Source organism: Ctenopharyngodon idella, chromosome 22 (assembly GCF_019924925.1).
Source record: "Ctenopharyngodon idella isolate HZGC_01 chromosome 22, HZGC01, whole genome shotgun sequence".
Lineage (NCBI taxonomy): Eukaryota > Metazoa > Chordata > Actinopteri > Cypriniformes > Xenocyprididae > Ctenopharyngodon > Ctenopharyngodon idella.
The window spans coordinates 22,118,421-22,136,879 of record NC_067241.1 but is presented as its reverse complement, the minus strand read 5'-3'; the positions used below and the strand labels follow the sequence as shown (position 1 = coordinate 22,136,879).

General features: G+C 37.6%; 1 protein-coding gene across 1 annotated transcript in view; it reads right to left on the bottom strand.

Moving 5' to 3' along the window:
* Positions 1 to 18,459, bottom strand: part of prdm5 (PR domain containing 5) — a 70,106-nt gene that overhangs the window by 8,201 nt on the left and 43,446 nt on the right. Inside the window, exon 14 of the mRNA XM_051880696.1 lies at positions 4,774 to 4,859. Coding sequence (XP_051736656.1) covers positions 4,774 to 4,859 — 86 coding nt within the window. The remainder of the gene's footprint in view (positions 1 to 4,773; positions 4,860 to 18,459) is intronic.

The window sequence follows — 18,459 nt, the reverse complement described above, 5'->3', positions numbered from 1 at the left end:
TGTCAGTTTCAGTGCAGCTTCAAAGGGCTCTGCACGATCCCAGACAAGGAATAAGGGTCTTATCTAGAGAAACCATTGGTCATTCATTGGTCATTCAACCTTCAACCCGTTGAACCCCAGTGAAGTCCACTATATGGAGAAAAATCCTGGAATGTTTTCCTCAAAAACCTTACTTTCTTTTCGACTGAAGAAAGAAAGACATAAACATCACACCAACATCGGCTCAAATAATTGCTTGATGATGTGACAGGTTTGTCCAACAAAACTACATTAAAATTTCCCATCATTCATGTTCCAGCATTCTCTGCATTCTCATTTTTTTAGTACAGAGCCCCAGACATGACAAAAAAAAATAATATATAGATATCATGGCCACAAATTAAGATTTCATTCCTACAACTTAATAATTAATTTTCTCGTTTTAGTTAAATCATGGCTATGTACTAATTGGTGTCCTCATTTTAATTTATTAAGATTTTGACCATCAACAAATTAATGAATTATGGGAACAAATTAGTACAATGTGGCAATGATTTAGCTTAAATGACGGAACTAATTAATAAATCATGGGAACAAATTTATAAATTGTGTATAAATTCATGTCCACATTTTTAGTTCTGTATACAGTATGACATGCAGAGAAACACGCACACACACACACACACACACACACACACACACACAAAGATATACAAAAATTTATAACAATATTAAAATGAATGAATCAAACGTATAAGTCGTGGGAACAAATTCTTAATTCGTGACCACAATATCTTTTTTTTTTTTTTTTTTTTCTCACAGGCCATGATAGCTCATGTTAGGCTCTGTAGCTTTATGATTTTGTCACCAGGTGAAAATAGAAAAGCATATGAAATTGGCCTACATATCAAACTCATTCCTCCGAAATAGGGCGTTTGATATTAAGTCATAAACATAACATGGAAGTAGTCTAATCAAAACAAAAGAATTATATTGTGAACTATAACATTTGATGTAGGATTTACTTTGAAATTGCTAGTAAATTTCACAAATAATTAAAGAAATTTTGAAGTAGAAAGACTAAAATACTTTTTTCTTGTAAAACGTACTCCAATGAACGGTTTTATTTACACCTTCGAAAAATCTTTTCTTCACTACAACTGAATTTAAAATGATGAAAAATTAATTTCTACTTATTTTCACATGGTATCAGAACTAAATGTGAATCAAGCCATGAAAGTTGAGTGATTAACACCATTCACTACAGACTTGCTTTCCACTTGCTGATCAATATATATAAATTACACATATACTACATAATATTCTATAGCTATATTACAGATCAGAGTTTCTGCAATGTTTCAAATCGACACGCCCCTTCCAAAATCACAACTCATGTATCATCTAGATCATCTCTCTTTATTACATACTATTACAAAATCTTTTCGACTCCACTTGAAGGGCACATATACTCTACGGGAAGGTGGTCCTTTTAGGAGCAGGATTGGACACTCATGTAGGACTTTCCTGATTAGGACCTGAAAAAACCATGTGAGTGTGTAATACAAAGAGATGCTGGAGGGACTGCCTATAGTTATTGTGTTTTTGAAGAGACTAATGAAGAGCTGATACATTCAGAGAGAGACAGAATAATCCCTCAGGCATGAACATACATCTATATGTTTGCAGAAACTAGAGATCCCTATCTCTCTCTCACACACACACACACACACACACACACACACACACACACACACACACACACACACACACACACACACTGAAGATGGTCTGGGATAAACAAATTAAGTGCCTTTCATGTGTTACACACCTGGAACTCATTTCACATGGACACACGCATACATTTACTTATATAACACACTGAAAAAACACCACAAGTACATACACACTTACTGAATAAAACACACCTGGACATAATAACATACACACACTTTTGATGTCCTCCCTGTGTTGAGTCTTTTTTTCCCCCTTTTTTTTCATGATTTACTGTTTTTAATGTTTCTAAAAGAAGCTCACCTTTTAATCAAAAATACAGAAAACAGTAATATTGTGAATTATTATCAATTTTAATAAAACTTATTTTAATAAAATAAAAAATATTGATGAATAGAAAGTTCAAAAGAACTAATTATTTGAAACAATATTCTGTAACATTATTAATGTCTTTACTGTTACTTTTGATCACTTTAATCCATTTTTGCTTTATAAAAGTATTACTTTCTTTAAAAAGCCTTTGAATGGAAGTGTATATATTACATAATTAATATGATTTGTTTGTATATGAACCAGTTTTCCAAATGTGGATGTGCCCATTGTCAGATTATCTTCACAATCAGCTGAGTGAAAACACACAAGAAGTGTGTGCAAGCAGATGTGTGTATTAGAGACAGATAAGGTTTGTGTGTTTGTGTGTGGTTCAGGTAAACCCTACACTACGGGGACAAAATGTCCTCACAAGGATGGCAATACCAGAAATCTTTGTCATTGTAGGGACATTTTTTTGGTTCCCATGAGGAAAACGGCTTATAAATGTAAAAATGCAGAAAGTTTTCTGTGATGGGTAGGTTTGGGGTTAGGGGAGAGAATGTACAGTTTGTACAGTATAAAAACCATTATGTCTATAAAACATGGAAACCCAACATGCGTGTGTGTTGAGCAGTGTGGTGAACATGTGTATATATTGATAGTCCACTCACACTTCCAACACCCAGTTATCACGGGAATGGGTGGACACGGGAAGAGAGAATCCTGGGAAATGGAGCAGGGTAAGGTGTGGTCACACCACACAGGATATGCAAGGTGCTGAGGATCAAGTGTGTGTGTGTTTGTCAGAGACGTAATGGATATGGGCCTGGGCCAGAGTGGACACGTGTGTTTGAGTAAGAGAGGCAAAAAGATTTAGTGTAAGATGAGAGTTTTGGCGATTATAGAGCATAATACATCCAGCGTGTAGCTGTGAGGCTCCCTTGCTGAATCAGATCAGCAGTAAAACCGTCAGCTGGGACTATCAGCAACATGACCCCCACAAAAATACGTCAAGGTCAAGAGTCACAGACTACGACATACATTAGATACTTACAATACTTGAATGTTTTGCTCTACAACATTCATGCGAATTTTGAAGCTGTTATGTTAATTTAAGGAGGATGTTGTGCTGAAATACAGGTCTATAAAGTGGGCAGCACTTTTACTGTGTGTCATGCAGGCCTAAACAGAAAGAAATATCTGTCACTTAAGAGGATTAGCACAGTTCTGTCACTGCTTGTTCTCATTACAGCATCACGACTGCTTTGTTTTCATATGATGTCTTAATGGCTGTGTTTCTGTGCTGTGTCAGTCCACAGCTCATATGTTATGCTGCAGAATTACAGGATCACGGTCCATATTTGGCAAAGAGATCTAATGATGTGCTGCATCTGTTCTGTTTTCTTAGGTTTTCTTGGATTAACGCTGATGTTGCCACTCTGTCTGTGTTATAAATCTGAGAGACAATGCTATTCTAAAAGACTGGGGGAAAGATGGGAGAAGTGATACAGTTCTTTCAGGAAATGATGTCATAAACAACCACGCCATCCATCATCAGAGATCAGCTTTCCAAAATTATTTCTCAGATTCTATTTAAAGCATTTCTTAGCTCCCACTATGCAATTTTTCCATTCAATCATTGTTAGACTCATTTACATAACACTCTGAAATCTAGTTGGTGTGTGGTTACAGGTAAATGCTAACAGCCATACCGACTCAAATCCCTGCTGTGTTAATGATATTACAATCTCTGTGAACAATACATAGTTTCAAAGTGGGGCAGCTCTCATGGTCTTGGCACTGACCAGTGTATTCTTTCTCACCTTCAATTCACACTGACGAACTCATATACTGACAATTTTGGCACTTCTTCTTCACGTTGATTTGCCAAAATGAAGTGCTATAATATGTGAAGGGGTCACCCCTATTTTGGATCATGGGCATTTGGATTTTACGGTAATAACAGGGATGTAAATGTTTAAAAACTCTCACATCTGTTAAATAAGGGGTGCAATAACGAGCTTCCAGCATGACAGCCATACACATTTGACGTGTAGTACATCATGTCATTGTGTAGAACGTTTTGTCATTGTGTACTACGTCACGGAAGTTAACACTTTTTGGATGTACGTCGAATGCGTATGGCTGTAACGCTGGAAGCTAGTTATTTTACTTTATAAAATTTTAAATAAGGATACTTATCTTACACAATTGCATCGATTCGCTTAAGAAAGCCTTTATTAAACCCCTGGAGTTGTATGGATTCATTTTTTTTATGGATGTATGCTTTTTTTTTTTTTTTTTTTTGTCTTCAGAATTTGGGCCCCCATTCACAACCATTATAAACCTTGGATACCGTTATAATCTAAGGATGCTTTTAAATATATCTTCGATTGTGTTTGTCTGAAAGAAGATAGTCATTTACACCTAGGATGGCTTGAGGGTGAGTAAATAATTGGATAATTTTTCATTTTTGGGTGAACTATCCCTTTAAGACCTTACTCTGATTATGAGAAATAACTGCATTATTGGTGCACATGTAAATGTAGTCACTGAAAACACCAGATTGTGAGACAAAGTGCTGTGCTTCACAACTCAAATTGCATGGTTTTGTGAAATAAGAAGAACTTTCACATACATGCACACGCAGAGCAATGCAATGGCAATGAAAACAGTGAGAGAGAGATGGGGAGGTGGATGAACAGTACATTTATAAGTAAATGTGTGCATGTATGTGCGTAGTCTTACCCGAGTATGTGTACGTATGTGCATTTTAAGGCCGTCGTTCTTGCTGAAGGCCTTGTCACAGTATGGACACTGATACGGCCGCTCACCTGAAGTCAAACAAGGACAAACAAACATCAGACTTCCAGAAAACAATGAAATGACAGCAGGTAAGAAAGCATCTGATCATAGCCATGAATATATGTTTGCATAAACTAATTGAAAACAATTAGAAGTACTTCAGTTTCTACTATAAAGCGGCTCTCCAGTGTGTTCATGTTTTTACTCAAGGATGTCTGACCTTGATGGACTGAACAGAACAGAAAGAAGGCAGAGCAGCAGAGCCACACCTACCTATTACAAAATCACCATGGACCAATGGGAGTTCTAAAGTGTTTACCAGCTGGAGATTTGGCCATAGACTGTATAAAACATGTATGTAGTGTCTGTGACGTCACCCGTAGGTTTCTGAAGTGCGTATTTGAAGCCTAAAGTGGGCAGAGCTGGCTGTCGCCATCTTGGCAGCGCGTCACCGCTAGTCACTCCCGGATAACTGAAAATGGGCAAAGAGGCGGGATGTGGGTGGAGCTGAGGTGCCGGGTTGCTGAAATCACGCTCGCCTAGCTTAATGTGATCAAGTTAGCTCAGGCTAAAGAGCTATCTATCTATCTTAGATACTATCTAAAATATTAATAGAGATAACAAATTATACATCATTTGAAAGTTCTAAAGGTTTACTGCTAATCTACTGTACGGTGTGTTTTAGGATATAGATGCTACAGCAACAGTAATATTGTAATTTGACAACACGCAAAATCAAAACGGGACCTTTGTAATGAAATAGCAACCGCGACATGAATCCAATCCGTCGAACTTGGGTAAAATGTCCATTATAAGCGTCCACTGAAAAACATTTTTCAATGAAAAACATTGAAAAAGCACTTTTTGTCCACAAAAATCCATGAAATATTGATATATTGTCCATTGTTTGTGTCATATTTCTCCTGAACGAACTGCTCTCCATCATCGTTCTTCAAGAAATTATGCAATCTGAGCAGCGTTTATGTTGTAAAACTGTATATGATAGTATACATTAGACTCTCACAAAATGAGCCCATGTCCAAAGTGCTGTCAGATTTTGTGGTGTCTTAAGAGGCATATTGTCCAGCCATTGTCACTGTAGTAAATCTGACAGAAAAAACTTTTAGCCAATGTTAAGACGATCCAACAACATGTGTTCTGTTTATCTTCCGATGCCAAGTTCAGCGGCTGGAATTAGCTGAGGTGACGTGATGGCTAGCAATCCACCTGTCACTCAAGTGGCCACACCCTTAATGCACCCTTATGCAGAACTTTATGACTTAATATAAACAGATGAGTTATAAAAAAAATTCACCCCCCCTCACAGTTGTAATAAAAAGCTAAATTAGCTATATAGACCAAAACCATTTTTTGTACCAGGCTGTAAACATTTCTTTTTTTTTCTGCTGTAAAGTTGGGCATTTTAACATGGGGGGTCTATGGGATTGACTTCCTTTTGGAGCCTGTCTCTAGCGGCCAGTCATTGAATTGCAGTTTAAGTCACTTCCGGGTTGGTTTCAAGAGAGAGACCGGAAGGTTGCTGCTTGGATTTGGCAAGCTGTTTTGAACTTCCAAAATGAACAAACATCATTGTGGCCTCGTATAGTAGTATATCGTAGTATATTGGTAGGCCTGTAGTATATCGGTGCCTTAATTCAGTTACTTGGATGCTAGAATATGTTCTCAGAATAAGACTCATAAACACAGACCATGATGTGGCATGATTCTTTTTGGGGTGTTTTTTAGTAACACAGTCAGTTACGTCATTGTTTAAGTCAGTTGGTTTTAACTCCACAGATCTCCATCTGAGCAAGAGTGCCAACAGTCTAATTGATGATCAAGGCACATAATGGCATCACGATCACTCCTAACGTTCTGCACCACTAGAATCAAAGCTTGGAAAAAAACTGGAATCTTCTGCCTTTTTGGATTGAGAATGTTTTGATGCCAGGCATAATTCGGGTTTGGAATGGGAAACTTGGCACAGAACTTCGGAATCTGCACAATATTAAAGGCTCCAATATGTTGTGGGATTCAGTGCAGAAAGTGTATTCAGCACAGAACCAGCAAAATAATACATATTTGATGACTGACTTTGAGGGTATAAATGCTGCACCTTAAGGCTGGATAACTTTTGTAAAAAAAAATCGTTCCTTGTTTTTGATCACAAATACCTTTTTTAGCCCAAGATCAAGTACAGCTTGACTGGATACATGGATACAGCAGATTTATGCAAAACAGAATAGGCTTTAATCTTTATGAATGGGAATATATATGCGATTTGGTCCAAAGAGGGTCTAGATATATGCTGTCTGATCTTTGACTACATGAAGTCTGGAATAATGTGTCCACAAGGAATATAAAATATAAAACAGGATTTCCAAATCAATACTTCATGTGTCTTTAGATTACCAGTCTTCCTCTACAGAAATGTAAAACCAAACACACAGGGTTTTTGTGTCTCTATCTCCACCATCTTGAACCGCAGAGACCTGAAGTGGGTGGAGCCGGTTAAGCCACGCCCCTCTGTGGATCAAAGCGTTGCTGAGCTGAATGGGAGAGATGCTATCTGAGCGCGCTCAGTATCACCACAAAGGAGGAGTGACAAGCTGTCAATCAGAGAGTGGACAAACACGTGGGTCTGCTTTAGATAAAGCTGATCCAGGTTTCAGATAGCAGAGCAGTTATGATTGCCGCTCTACAATCCTGCAGTGTGAGGTAGCAAATACCGCATCACTGGAAGCTTTCAGTACTTCTGAATTTGCTTAGTCAAAAAAAAATGCTACTAATTAACTTAATCGGAAAATTGCATTCCAAGGTGAATGCTATAAATAGTAGGGATGTCACGAGCCGATCTCAAGGATGGTAGTAGGTGTACGATCTCAGTAGGTGGCGATATGCACCCTCAAGGGGGTTTGCCAATCGCCGACTGCCATTAAAAGGAAAAGAAGAAGCTCAGATATGCGTGCGTGTTTCAAGCTTCCGTGTTTAGCATATTTGTGTGCATAGATGTGTGTGTACGCTTATAAATATAATTACTGTAGAATCACTCCATAGTGATAGATGCCCTTTTTTTACATTTGAGCCCCTGCCCCAGAGAAACTCTATGCATGGACCTGTGTACATTGGATTGATTTTAATAACTTTAATGTACTTGAAGTGTGCACCAAGCATGAGGAAAATACAAGTACTGGATCGGGACTCTGTATCAGCAAATACTCAATATTCAATGACTGATCGGATCAGAGGCACATAAAACCTGTTTGGGACATCCCTAATGAATATTACACATTACTATAATTTATTACAGTAAATCACTGTTGTCATTTAGGTAATTAAAACTAAATATATTAAAAAAAAAAAATCCTTAAAAGTTGACAATTTATTTTCTTATTTATGGATAGTTGCTTTAATTATTTATATACACATTCAAAGCCATTCCACACAATTCCACTGATTTTTGCCACATATTCAGTGCAGAAAATGCAAAAAAAAAAAAAAAAAAAAAAAAAAAAAAAAGAGATTTTATGTGGGCCTACTCATTTCATGAGTGTAATTACAACATGGACACTAAAATGTAAAGTGTGATCAGACAGTGTCAGACTTTAAATAATGTGGTTACATTTGCAATAAATGAAAATGGGACATCTCTCCACAGATTAAGGCTTGTTTCACACGGGTGTCTGCAGCATGTGTGTAAGTGAAGTGTAATTCATTTCAGTGCCCATATTAGCAGGATACAGTATTCACACTGCACACATAAGCAGCTCAATATGGCATCGCAGAAACATTGCAGGGGTTAAACTGCAAATAAGAGTTTCAGTGCTGAAAGCTATTTACAGTGTCACATCCTGACTTAAATGAAAATAAATACAATGTAAAAAAACAATACAAATCTCTTTACTGACACAGTCTTTTGTAATATATTGTATTGTGTATAATTAGTTTTGGATCCTAATGCAGACAAATTAGATTTCATGATAATCAAGTAAGTAAAAATTATTAATGGCCCATTCCTGATTACCATGTTAAAACTGTTACACTGGGGGAAAAATAAAAATAAATAAATAAATAATAATAAACAATAATAAATAATACGTAGAAAGACTGAAATATATAAAAAAAAAAAAATTAAAAATAAATTTTCTTGTATAAAATAAGTATTTTCTTGTAGAACACACTCAAATAATCTTTGTTTTATTTACAACTTTGAAAACCTTTGCAGTGTATTACTGTTTATAACTTTATTTTCTTTATACAGCCACAGGTACAGGCAATATTTGACTTGACAAAAAAACAACAACAACAACAAAAAACTTTCCGTAGAAGAGGATACTTTACGCTAATGCCCCCTATAGTGCCCATTACAACTAAGTAGAGTATACTGTGCAATATATATTGCAGTTTGATAGATTTATTATTAAAAAAAGGGAATATGCAACATACAAATTAAGCTTTCCATGATGTCAGCAAAAATATTTCCCCAAATAAGGCACAGAGTTAAAGATAAAAGTTAGCTCATTGGCACAGCTTCTGTTGCTCTGGCATGTTTTGTAGGAATTATTTAGAGAGTTTCGGAAAATACGTAAAATATCAAGCTCACATAACCGTGAGATCCAGCTGTCACTAGCAGGAAGCAGAGAGAAAGCCAGGCACGTGAAACAAAGCTCTATTCTCATTACGGGCCTTTCTGGGCTAATGAAATAAGGGTTTTCTGGATGGAGAATGGCTCCCTTTGGAATAGGTAATGCGTCTGGCAATTGGGGCAGCCCCACAGAGAAACGTGAAATGGCAAAACATAACTTAATAAGACACTGCCTTCAGAGAGATGCCAAGTGCTGTGTTCCTGTGTGTGTCCTGATTGTGCAACAATCCAGTTTCTAATTCGCTTTCTTGTTAATGCAATCTCAGGGGAATAATTGTTGAATTCAAAAAAAACTTGCGTAGATTAATTAGATAAACGAAGAGATTGGCGAGAAAAACTTTTTTGCTGCCCTTTGAATAATAAGGTTAATTAGCTGAGCTTCAGGGGGAATGCACATGTAAGATGTTCATTAAACATGAGACCGCTCTCCAAACGAGTCTGCCGAGACATTACAAATGATCCGTTATGGTGCTGATTTGATGGTGACAAGCTTCCCTTGTACTTCCAAAATCTGGATGTAATGCACAACGCAAAAACCAATGCGATCCACTTAGCAAAGTCCTTCATAATGGAAAAAACGCGCCTTCCATATACTACAAAAGCATCTTCCTGATGGAGCCACCAACCCTCATCTATGTGACTGGCATTAGGACAACATGCAAACTAAACAACCTTATACAACTTTATACGTGATGACATATTTTTCGCATGTGCATCTTGAAACGGGTCTTCACCAGCCACATCTTAAAACACATTTAACATCCCCGAATATCTCTCAAGATTAAGTGGTTTCCTGCTTTGGTTTTGGTCTGTATTTTGGTGTGTATTTCTGCCATCAGGAAACGTCCTCACCCTATAAAGCTATTCATCACCACTGCGTCCGTTGCAGTCATGTTGATTTGTCTTGCATGTTTTGATGCTAATTTGCAACTTTCATTGAGAATGTCAGTGTTGGTTTACAGGTCAGCATGTTGACAAACAAGAAAATGTACTTCACAGATGTGCTTGGGTGCATCAAGACTGATCTGTCATTGATGTAACAAGTGGGGTATTGGGTTAGACCTTGTCTTAGCCTGAAGGACCTCTGTAGAAGACATTAGAAGAGGGATCCAACAAGATAGGGTTCAACCCCAGACCCTGGGTCGAGGGATTTGAGCATCTGTCAGGTCTGTAAAACAAGGATTATGTCAGGACAAAAAGAGCCTGTGCTTTCATGAGCAGATGGTATTGAGGAGGACCGTTCCTGGCTGAAGTTCTGCCGCTTCTTCCACAGTCTGATGGACTATTGTCTTATAATAGGAGTCTCTAATATGCGGAGACATATCATTGTTCCTTCCCTTTAGGATATTGGTCTACACTGAGTGCTTGGTTCAAATCTGATGCGAGAGCAGCATCTAGCTCCACACAACATTATATAGGGGCGTTCATTCAGCTTTTGAAGAGACACCTCAAACACCCTTCATTCTGTTCACTTTGCTCTCTAGTTGTCTTTGAACATAAGAACGTGTCCTGTGTGAAAGGTCCCTAATGCCTAGTTCATACTACAGGACTTTAAACGTTGGCAGATCGCTGTGCTGTTCAGACTACATGACTCTACGTAAATGATCCACAACAGGGGGTTACACACAACACACGACAACAACTCTGTCTCGACTTTATCCGGTCCCCAAACCACATTTCATCTCAAAAGCACATGCGAGAAGTGGAACCCCCCGACAAAAACACACGCGCACCGAAACAAACTTGCAAATACATGACCAACCAAATATAAAACACATTTTTATTCAGTTTCCATGAGCAAATTATAACTGAAATACACATATGCAAGTGACCCTTGAAAACATTTTAACATTCTAATTTTTTTCCGTTCAATGATGCGCTTGATGAATTAATTAGCTACACAAAAGTTATTCGTGTTTCGCAAAGAGTCACAGACAGACTGCAAATACATTACCAATCAAACAACAACACACTCCATTCATGAGCATTGTAGGGAGTCGTGCTCACGATGATATCTGATGATCAGTAGTGGTTCACTAAATAATTTAATTCATTAAATACCTATTTACAATAATAAAATAACTAGAGAACTGAATGATTAAAATCAGCTTGAAAATGCTATCTCATGAAACAAAGGAGAATTTAAAGGTAGCCTATACTGTGTTATTTCATCACTCAATCGTGAAAGTCTGGTGGTTGAAAGCCGATCACCCGCTGATTTGCCCCCGATCATAGCCAGACCTGATGGTGAGCACACTAACTTAGGCTTAAAATCCTGTAGTGTGAACTTGGCATAAGAGAGTGTGTTGTCTTGATAGTTGTTGGATTTAGTACTAAAAGTAAAAGTCTTTTAGTAGAAGTAGGGGCCGAACTGATATTGAAATTCTAGCCGATAACGATAAGCTGCTAATTATTTTTATGTTATGGCTAATGACAGGCAAATGGCTAATATTCAATTTCTTTAGTATTTTGCTAGTATTTTGTTTAATATATATTACTAACACATTCCTAATTTAAAGGGAAATATTAAAGAGATATACATCACCCAATAATAAAAATTCTAGAATCAATTTACTCCCACTGAAGTTGTTCAAAAACTGTATGACTTGTATATTTTTCGACCATACAATGGGAGTTCAAACAAAGGGGCTCTAGTGTTGTTTGTTTCCCAGCATTCTTCAAAATATCTTGTTCTGCTGAAATTCATACAGATTTGGAGCGACATGAAGGTGAGTAAACGATAACATGGTCTCTTTTGACTTGGGCCAGTGAGTATCCACATAGTAGCATGCTAAAAAAACTACTCAACACTGTAGTATTGTGGTGGTGTAGGCAAACATCACTCATATTTTCTTCCAAAACTGTGAAAATCTACTTGTTATTTTGATTTATCCAGTGGATCACTATCTGAGACCCTAGTGTGTGTGTATGTGCGGAAAGGGGGCTAACTGATTTAGCATGTGTTGTAATGCGACACCCTCTTTGTGTGACCCGAGTGTCTCTGCTCTCTTTCCAGATCCCCGGCGGTCCCCTGTGGCCCCAGACACCCCTGTCTGCTAATCGATCCGTTTGGCACCCCCCTCATGTGAGAGTGTGTGTGTCTGGTGAACAGATGGTTGTCCCTGTCACATGCCGAGCATTGTGCTGGTGTTTCAGGGAGATCTTTGTAGCTCAGGGCCTTCAGTATGAAAGACATTAGGCCTGTCCATCACACACTCCATCCTGGCTTCCTTATTTCATTCCAACATCCAAAACAGACTCACCCATGCAGGTTAACACATTCACACACACAAGGATTGTAAATGTAGGCTTGAATGCCGTCGGGTATGGACCGGCAGACTGGAATGGTGCAGTAATACAATATTGATGGGTTTTGACCGATAAGGGATTGACTTTGATCAGTCACAGACACACCCAATCACTTCATACTTGACCTGGTGATTACTGACAGACCTCCACAGCTAATGCTGCGGCCGCCACACATGCTTAAATGTTACCATGTATGCGCTGTGTTCAGTACATGCAGTCTTACACACACTGCCGCCCAGAACTGCCGTTTGACGACTCAGTGAATAGTGACTTTTTTTTGCTGATGGTGTTTTAAATGACAAAGTGTTTTGATTTATTGCCTGAAGTTTTCATGTGCTGACAGTCTGAAGGCCTGTTTACACCACCATGAATGTACGCCACAAAAATTTGGTCCGGTTTGGATAAGCAATTTGGACCAATATGGAAAAAAATGGCAGACATGATGAATAAAGATGCAAAGTCTCTTTGAAAGTAGCAAGTATGCGAGGGCTTAGGGTCCATTTGGGACAGGGCCAGTGACAAGAGTGCCTGTTCTGGATACTTTGCTTAGAAAAATATTCTGTTTGTGAGCACCACCAAATTGTAGATCATAGAACAGCAGGTCAGTGACCAAAAGCTTGAATTTTATTGGATGACCTGCTTTTTTTGCAATGCGATGTCAAAAAAAAAAAAAAAAAAATCGGTCGCACTGACGCCATGTTTGTGCTGGTCTGCAACGTGTCATTAAAATGCTTAAATCGCACCGAATTTTCACGCAGAACATTCATCTAAAGGTCTTTGCAATTCGTGTCTGAAATTTTCGCACGTTAAAAAATAAATACGACCTCACATTGTGTTAATCGTGTTTTACACACTGCCTCCGAAACTTTCGTCCATCATAAAAAAATTCAGATCAAGTTCGATTTTCTGCATTTATTTTGAGAGATGTTTTGACAATTCAGAGCCACCGTACAAGCGAACGCCAAAATCCCGAATGCCATCTGACAAGTTGATCCACGTAGTCTACAGCACAAAGCAGTAGCACTGTATGACAAACAAAGCGCGGAATACAAAGAGACAAACTGTGTCAGTAGCAAAGCATCAAACTGAGCCACTGACATCCTGATGTAAACTTTAAAACGCTCGGGATAACCACGCAGCTCCTTGATGAAGTGGAACTCTCCTTTCTCTCTAAGTAATCTCGGGATTGGATGGACCTAATATTTCCTCTTTCTTTTTCTTTTTAAGAAGAGAGAGGACAACTAAATCATGTTCACTGCTTGAAGACTCCATTTTGTATTGTTTTGGGAATTTTTTGGCAACGGATTCATTAATACGCATCGGACTCAGTGTGCAACGTCTCTGTGCTTGACGAATTTTTAGGATCACGAATACAAAAAAACGCATACGAAAATTTCGGACTCAGCGTGCAAAGGCCTTTAGTGTGAACAGACCTTACAGGTACAGTTGCATTGTTGACATGTTGAAACCCTCTCAAAAAAGTTACGTCTCTAAATCTGTAGTCGCTTTGAAGCACTGCAACTGCAGACATTAAAGGGTTAGTTCACCCAAAAATGAAAATTCTGTCATTAATTACTCACCCTCATTACTCACCCTAAGACCTTTGTTCATCTTCAGAACACTAATTAAGATATTTTTGATGAAATCTGATGGCTCAGTGAGGCCTGCATTGCTAGCAAGACAATAAAAACTTTCAATGCCCAGAAAGCTACTAAAGATGTATTTAAAACAGTTAATTTGACTACAGTGGTTCAACCTTAATGTTATGAAGCGACAAGAATACTTTTTGTGTGTCAAAAAACAACAACAAAATGACAACTTTATTCAGCGATTTCAAAACACTGCTTCATGAAGCTTCGAAGCTTTACGAATCTTTTGTTTCGAATCAGTGGTTCAGAGTGCATATTAAACTGCAAAAGTCATTACGTCATCAAAACATTAATGACGTAAATGACATGAAATGTCTATGGTGGACATGATCCTAAATCAGCTGAATTACACATTGATCAGTTTGACGAATCCTTCTGATGAATCCTGAATTCTGTCTTCAACATATGACTCATTCACTGAACTTCAAGTTCCATGTCAATGTATCATTACAGTAATTCAATAATGTCATTAGACTGCTTATACTTGCTATGCCACAAGAAAGCAAAAATATATTCTTTTTCACAGTCATGTCTTTGGTCATGGTTACCCTCATATTTTAGCTTACAATAAGACCTATTGTTATGCAGTGAAATTTAGAAGTAGGCCTACCCAGTATAATTCTATTAGAAGGAAATATTTATAATTAATAAAGGAAATATATCGTACTTTACGTTTTTAGTGGGTTTTGAGATTGAACGTTATTTTTTCCTAGCATGAAAAACTTTGGGAGCCCCTAATTCAAACAACCCTCCAACTAATCAGCATAGTCCTACTCCCAATGTTGTCATCAAATCCATCAACAGTGGCAGCTACAGTAAATGAAGAAAAATATTTCCCAAACACATCTTGAATCTGAATTCATTCAAGTGGAAAAAGCTGTTCTGTTGTTTGGATCCAGTAGTAGGCAGTTCAGTAGAGATGTTTATATCACACACATACTTAGTTTTACTGGACTGGATGGATTTCACTTTCCAGATGTGGATGGACAGTGTGTGTGTGATTGTCTAAGTGAGCACCGTTAGACTACTGTGAGGACATAGGCTCCTGCAGCGATAACATCCTAAAGAATTACCCATCACTACACACACACACACACACGGCTTCCTTTAGCATTACAAGATACATGTGCAGAACTTCCTACAGCTGTGCCGTAACATTTCATACTGCTATCCTTCCACATCTGAGCACCATAAACATGTCACTCCAGCCCTGAGATAATACGACTTTGTCTCCTCAAAGTTTAATTGTTGTGTGAAATCACTTATCGGATTTAAATCAAGTAAAACCCTGTCTTAAATCAAGCTTTTGATTGATATAAAGTCTGGTCCAAAGAACCGTCCACTTTGACATAAAGAGACCGTCTGACTGACCAGGGATGCCATAAGTATGGTTAGCCAACTATGGTCGCAATTTCCGTTGTTACCAACATACTTCCACGATTTGATGTTTCCTGACAGCTCCAACGAACATTCTCAAACAGCATCACAAAGTTGTGTGGCTGGAACTACAGATCTGGACCATTGGCGAGAAGCATAATTTCTTGATAGTATATGGATTTAAATCGATCATGCTCTTGAGCAAAATAAGCTAACATGCAGTATAATCTATATATTTAATTTCATATAGACACACATTTTGTTCAGTGTCTTTTAGTTTGTCAGAGAATAAAAGCACCATTTTTGAAGACTGCGCATGTATGAATCTGAACCCTGGAGTATGACATAAGAGGGAACCCATGACTGAACCAGATATCTGGAAATAAAGCAAAACAACAGAGAATAAAAATATGGAAGGGTCCACAGGGTCCATGTTCGTTATTTAGAGCAATAATCTGACATTCTGACAATCTAATTAAATTTCAGACCAATTAACTGGCAGCAGTTATTACTTTACCACAACAGTTCTACTGTTGAACTGCTGGTTTCAACGACGAATGTGCAAAAATTTGAACAAGCTACTCACAGCTGTTTCCTGAAACCATACCTAATTATAACCTAATTTCTCCAACAATGCATCCTACACTGATAAAAATTAATCATTGAGACTGTAAGTGTAACATAAATAAATCATTATTTTTTACAAATAAATATTTGTTTGTTAATTTACTTGGATAACTTGAGTAGCTCACTTAATTTGGATTTGTAGCAAAAACATATTTTGGATAATTATATATTGCACGTCTTATCTTGAGTAATCTAGACAAGGCTTTGTAAACGTGCATTTCCAACATGCTATTTAAGTAACATTTACTTAATATATTTACTGCTGGATTTGGCTGATGCAACGAACCCTTTTCACATGGTGACAACATTTTTTTTTTATATATTGAAACATAAATCTAGCAACTTTTCTAATATTTCATATTTTAGGGTAATCTTTTAACAGCGTTGTCAACAACAGCCGTGACCGTTGTTGTTTTGCGCCGCACCGCAACAGCTTGAAGCAGTCATCAGTCCATACACTGCGACGCATCAATGGGAACTTTACAAATCCTGACCACTGTTGGAAGCTTCGGAACCACGTGCATTACCTCAGGTATACAGGGCATTCGTTTACTGTCTTATCACGCTGCACTGCATCATATAGTTCACTGATTGTAATGGTTTCTTGCTTTTGACGCGTCACGATGTGCTGCTCGCATCTTGCTGTAATCTAGTCATGGATTTTTTTTTAGTTTTGCTGCTGAAATCTAAGCACTCACTCAAAACGAGGATGTTTGTTTGTTCTATATTTTATTTAAATGAACGTTTATTGTGTATAATCTACTTACTGGGGGTAAGGAGATTTCTAGTTCCCAGAATGCTTTGCATTGGATTTAATTTGAAGATAAAATGTTGAATTTGTTTATCTTCATGTGTTTTTAAGCAAGATAAATAAGTAGAAGACTTGTTATTATTGTTTAATGTTCTATTAAGGTGGGATTTAAAAAGGTTTTTGTCATGTTGGGAGTTTTGGGGGTTACCGTCGTGGTGACGAGTGGAGCTTGACGTTAGGTTGACAACAGGTTAGTGTAGCGCGTTATAAGAAACACGTTACTCAGTGAGTGATTGTTAGCAGTGCTATAATTTCTACAGCATATTGTTAACATGTGTGCATGGTAAAACGAAGTCAGTTTACTGCAGTTATTATGGATGTATTGGTGTATACTCAGTCAAATTTTGTTTCTGCAACACAAATTATTTGAATTATTTTTATGAGGAAAATTGAGTAGACATTACTTAAGGGTGCATGCTGAAGACTTGTAAAAACCAATTGGTCAAACACAAATTAGATGAGTTCAAAATACTTGGAAGTCTGATGCAAATAGTTGTCTCAATTTTTTTTAGTAAAACCAAGGCGATATTTTTTACAGTGTGCTAGTTATGCAGAGAGAGATGTTGTTGTACATGACACACATCCCAGTAAGTTTTGTTTTTAAGTGTTATTTAGGGGTTTGTTTATCGGATACAATTGATACCACAATAACACACATTGCAAAACAAATCAATAAATTATAGCATTGAGTCTCAGACTATGCACAACATTGAAGAAATTAACAGAAACTTTCTAAACTGTGCAGTAAGAATTTCCATCCGTCAGGAAGAAATAAGCACTGACTACTTTATGGACATACAATATGTCTGACAACATGGAATATGTTGTGCGACTAAAGCCATAGTAACCTTTCAGCGATTTCATGCAATGAACCTTGCAAACCCTGACAAATCCAGAGATCCGTTCATCCTGAGAAATGCTCATTCTAAGACCAGTATCCTGTAAACATTACTTTGTTTTCCAGTGGACTGATTAAAAGCTGTGCATAGTGCACCCTGATTCCCGGAAATTATGAAAAGCCAGCCCATTAGATTAGAATCAGACGGGATTTTAAGAATGCTATTGGCATTATTGTGTGTAACATCCATCAAGCATTCAGTGAGAGGTCCATGGGCGTTTGAGGCTAAGACTAGTGAAACTCCTGCTGTTTTAGATAGACTGTAATAAATTTATAAATACCAACCTTATTTGTGTTCGACCTCCCTGATTCA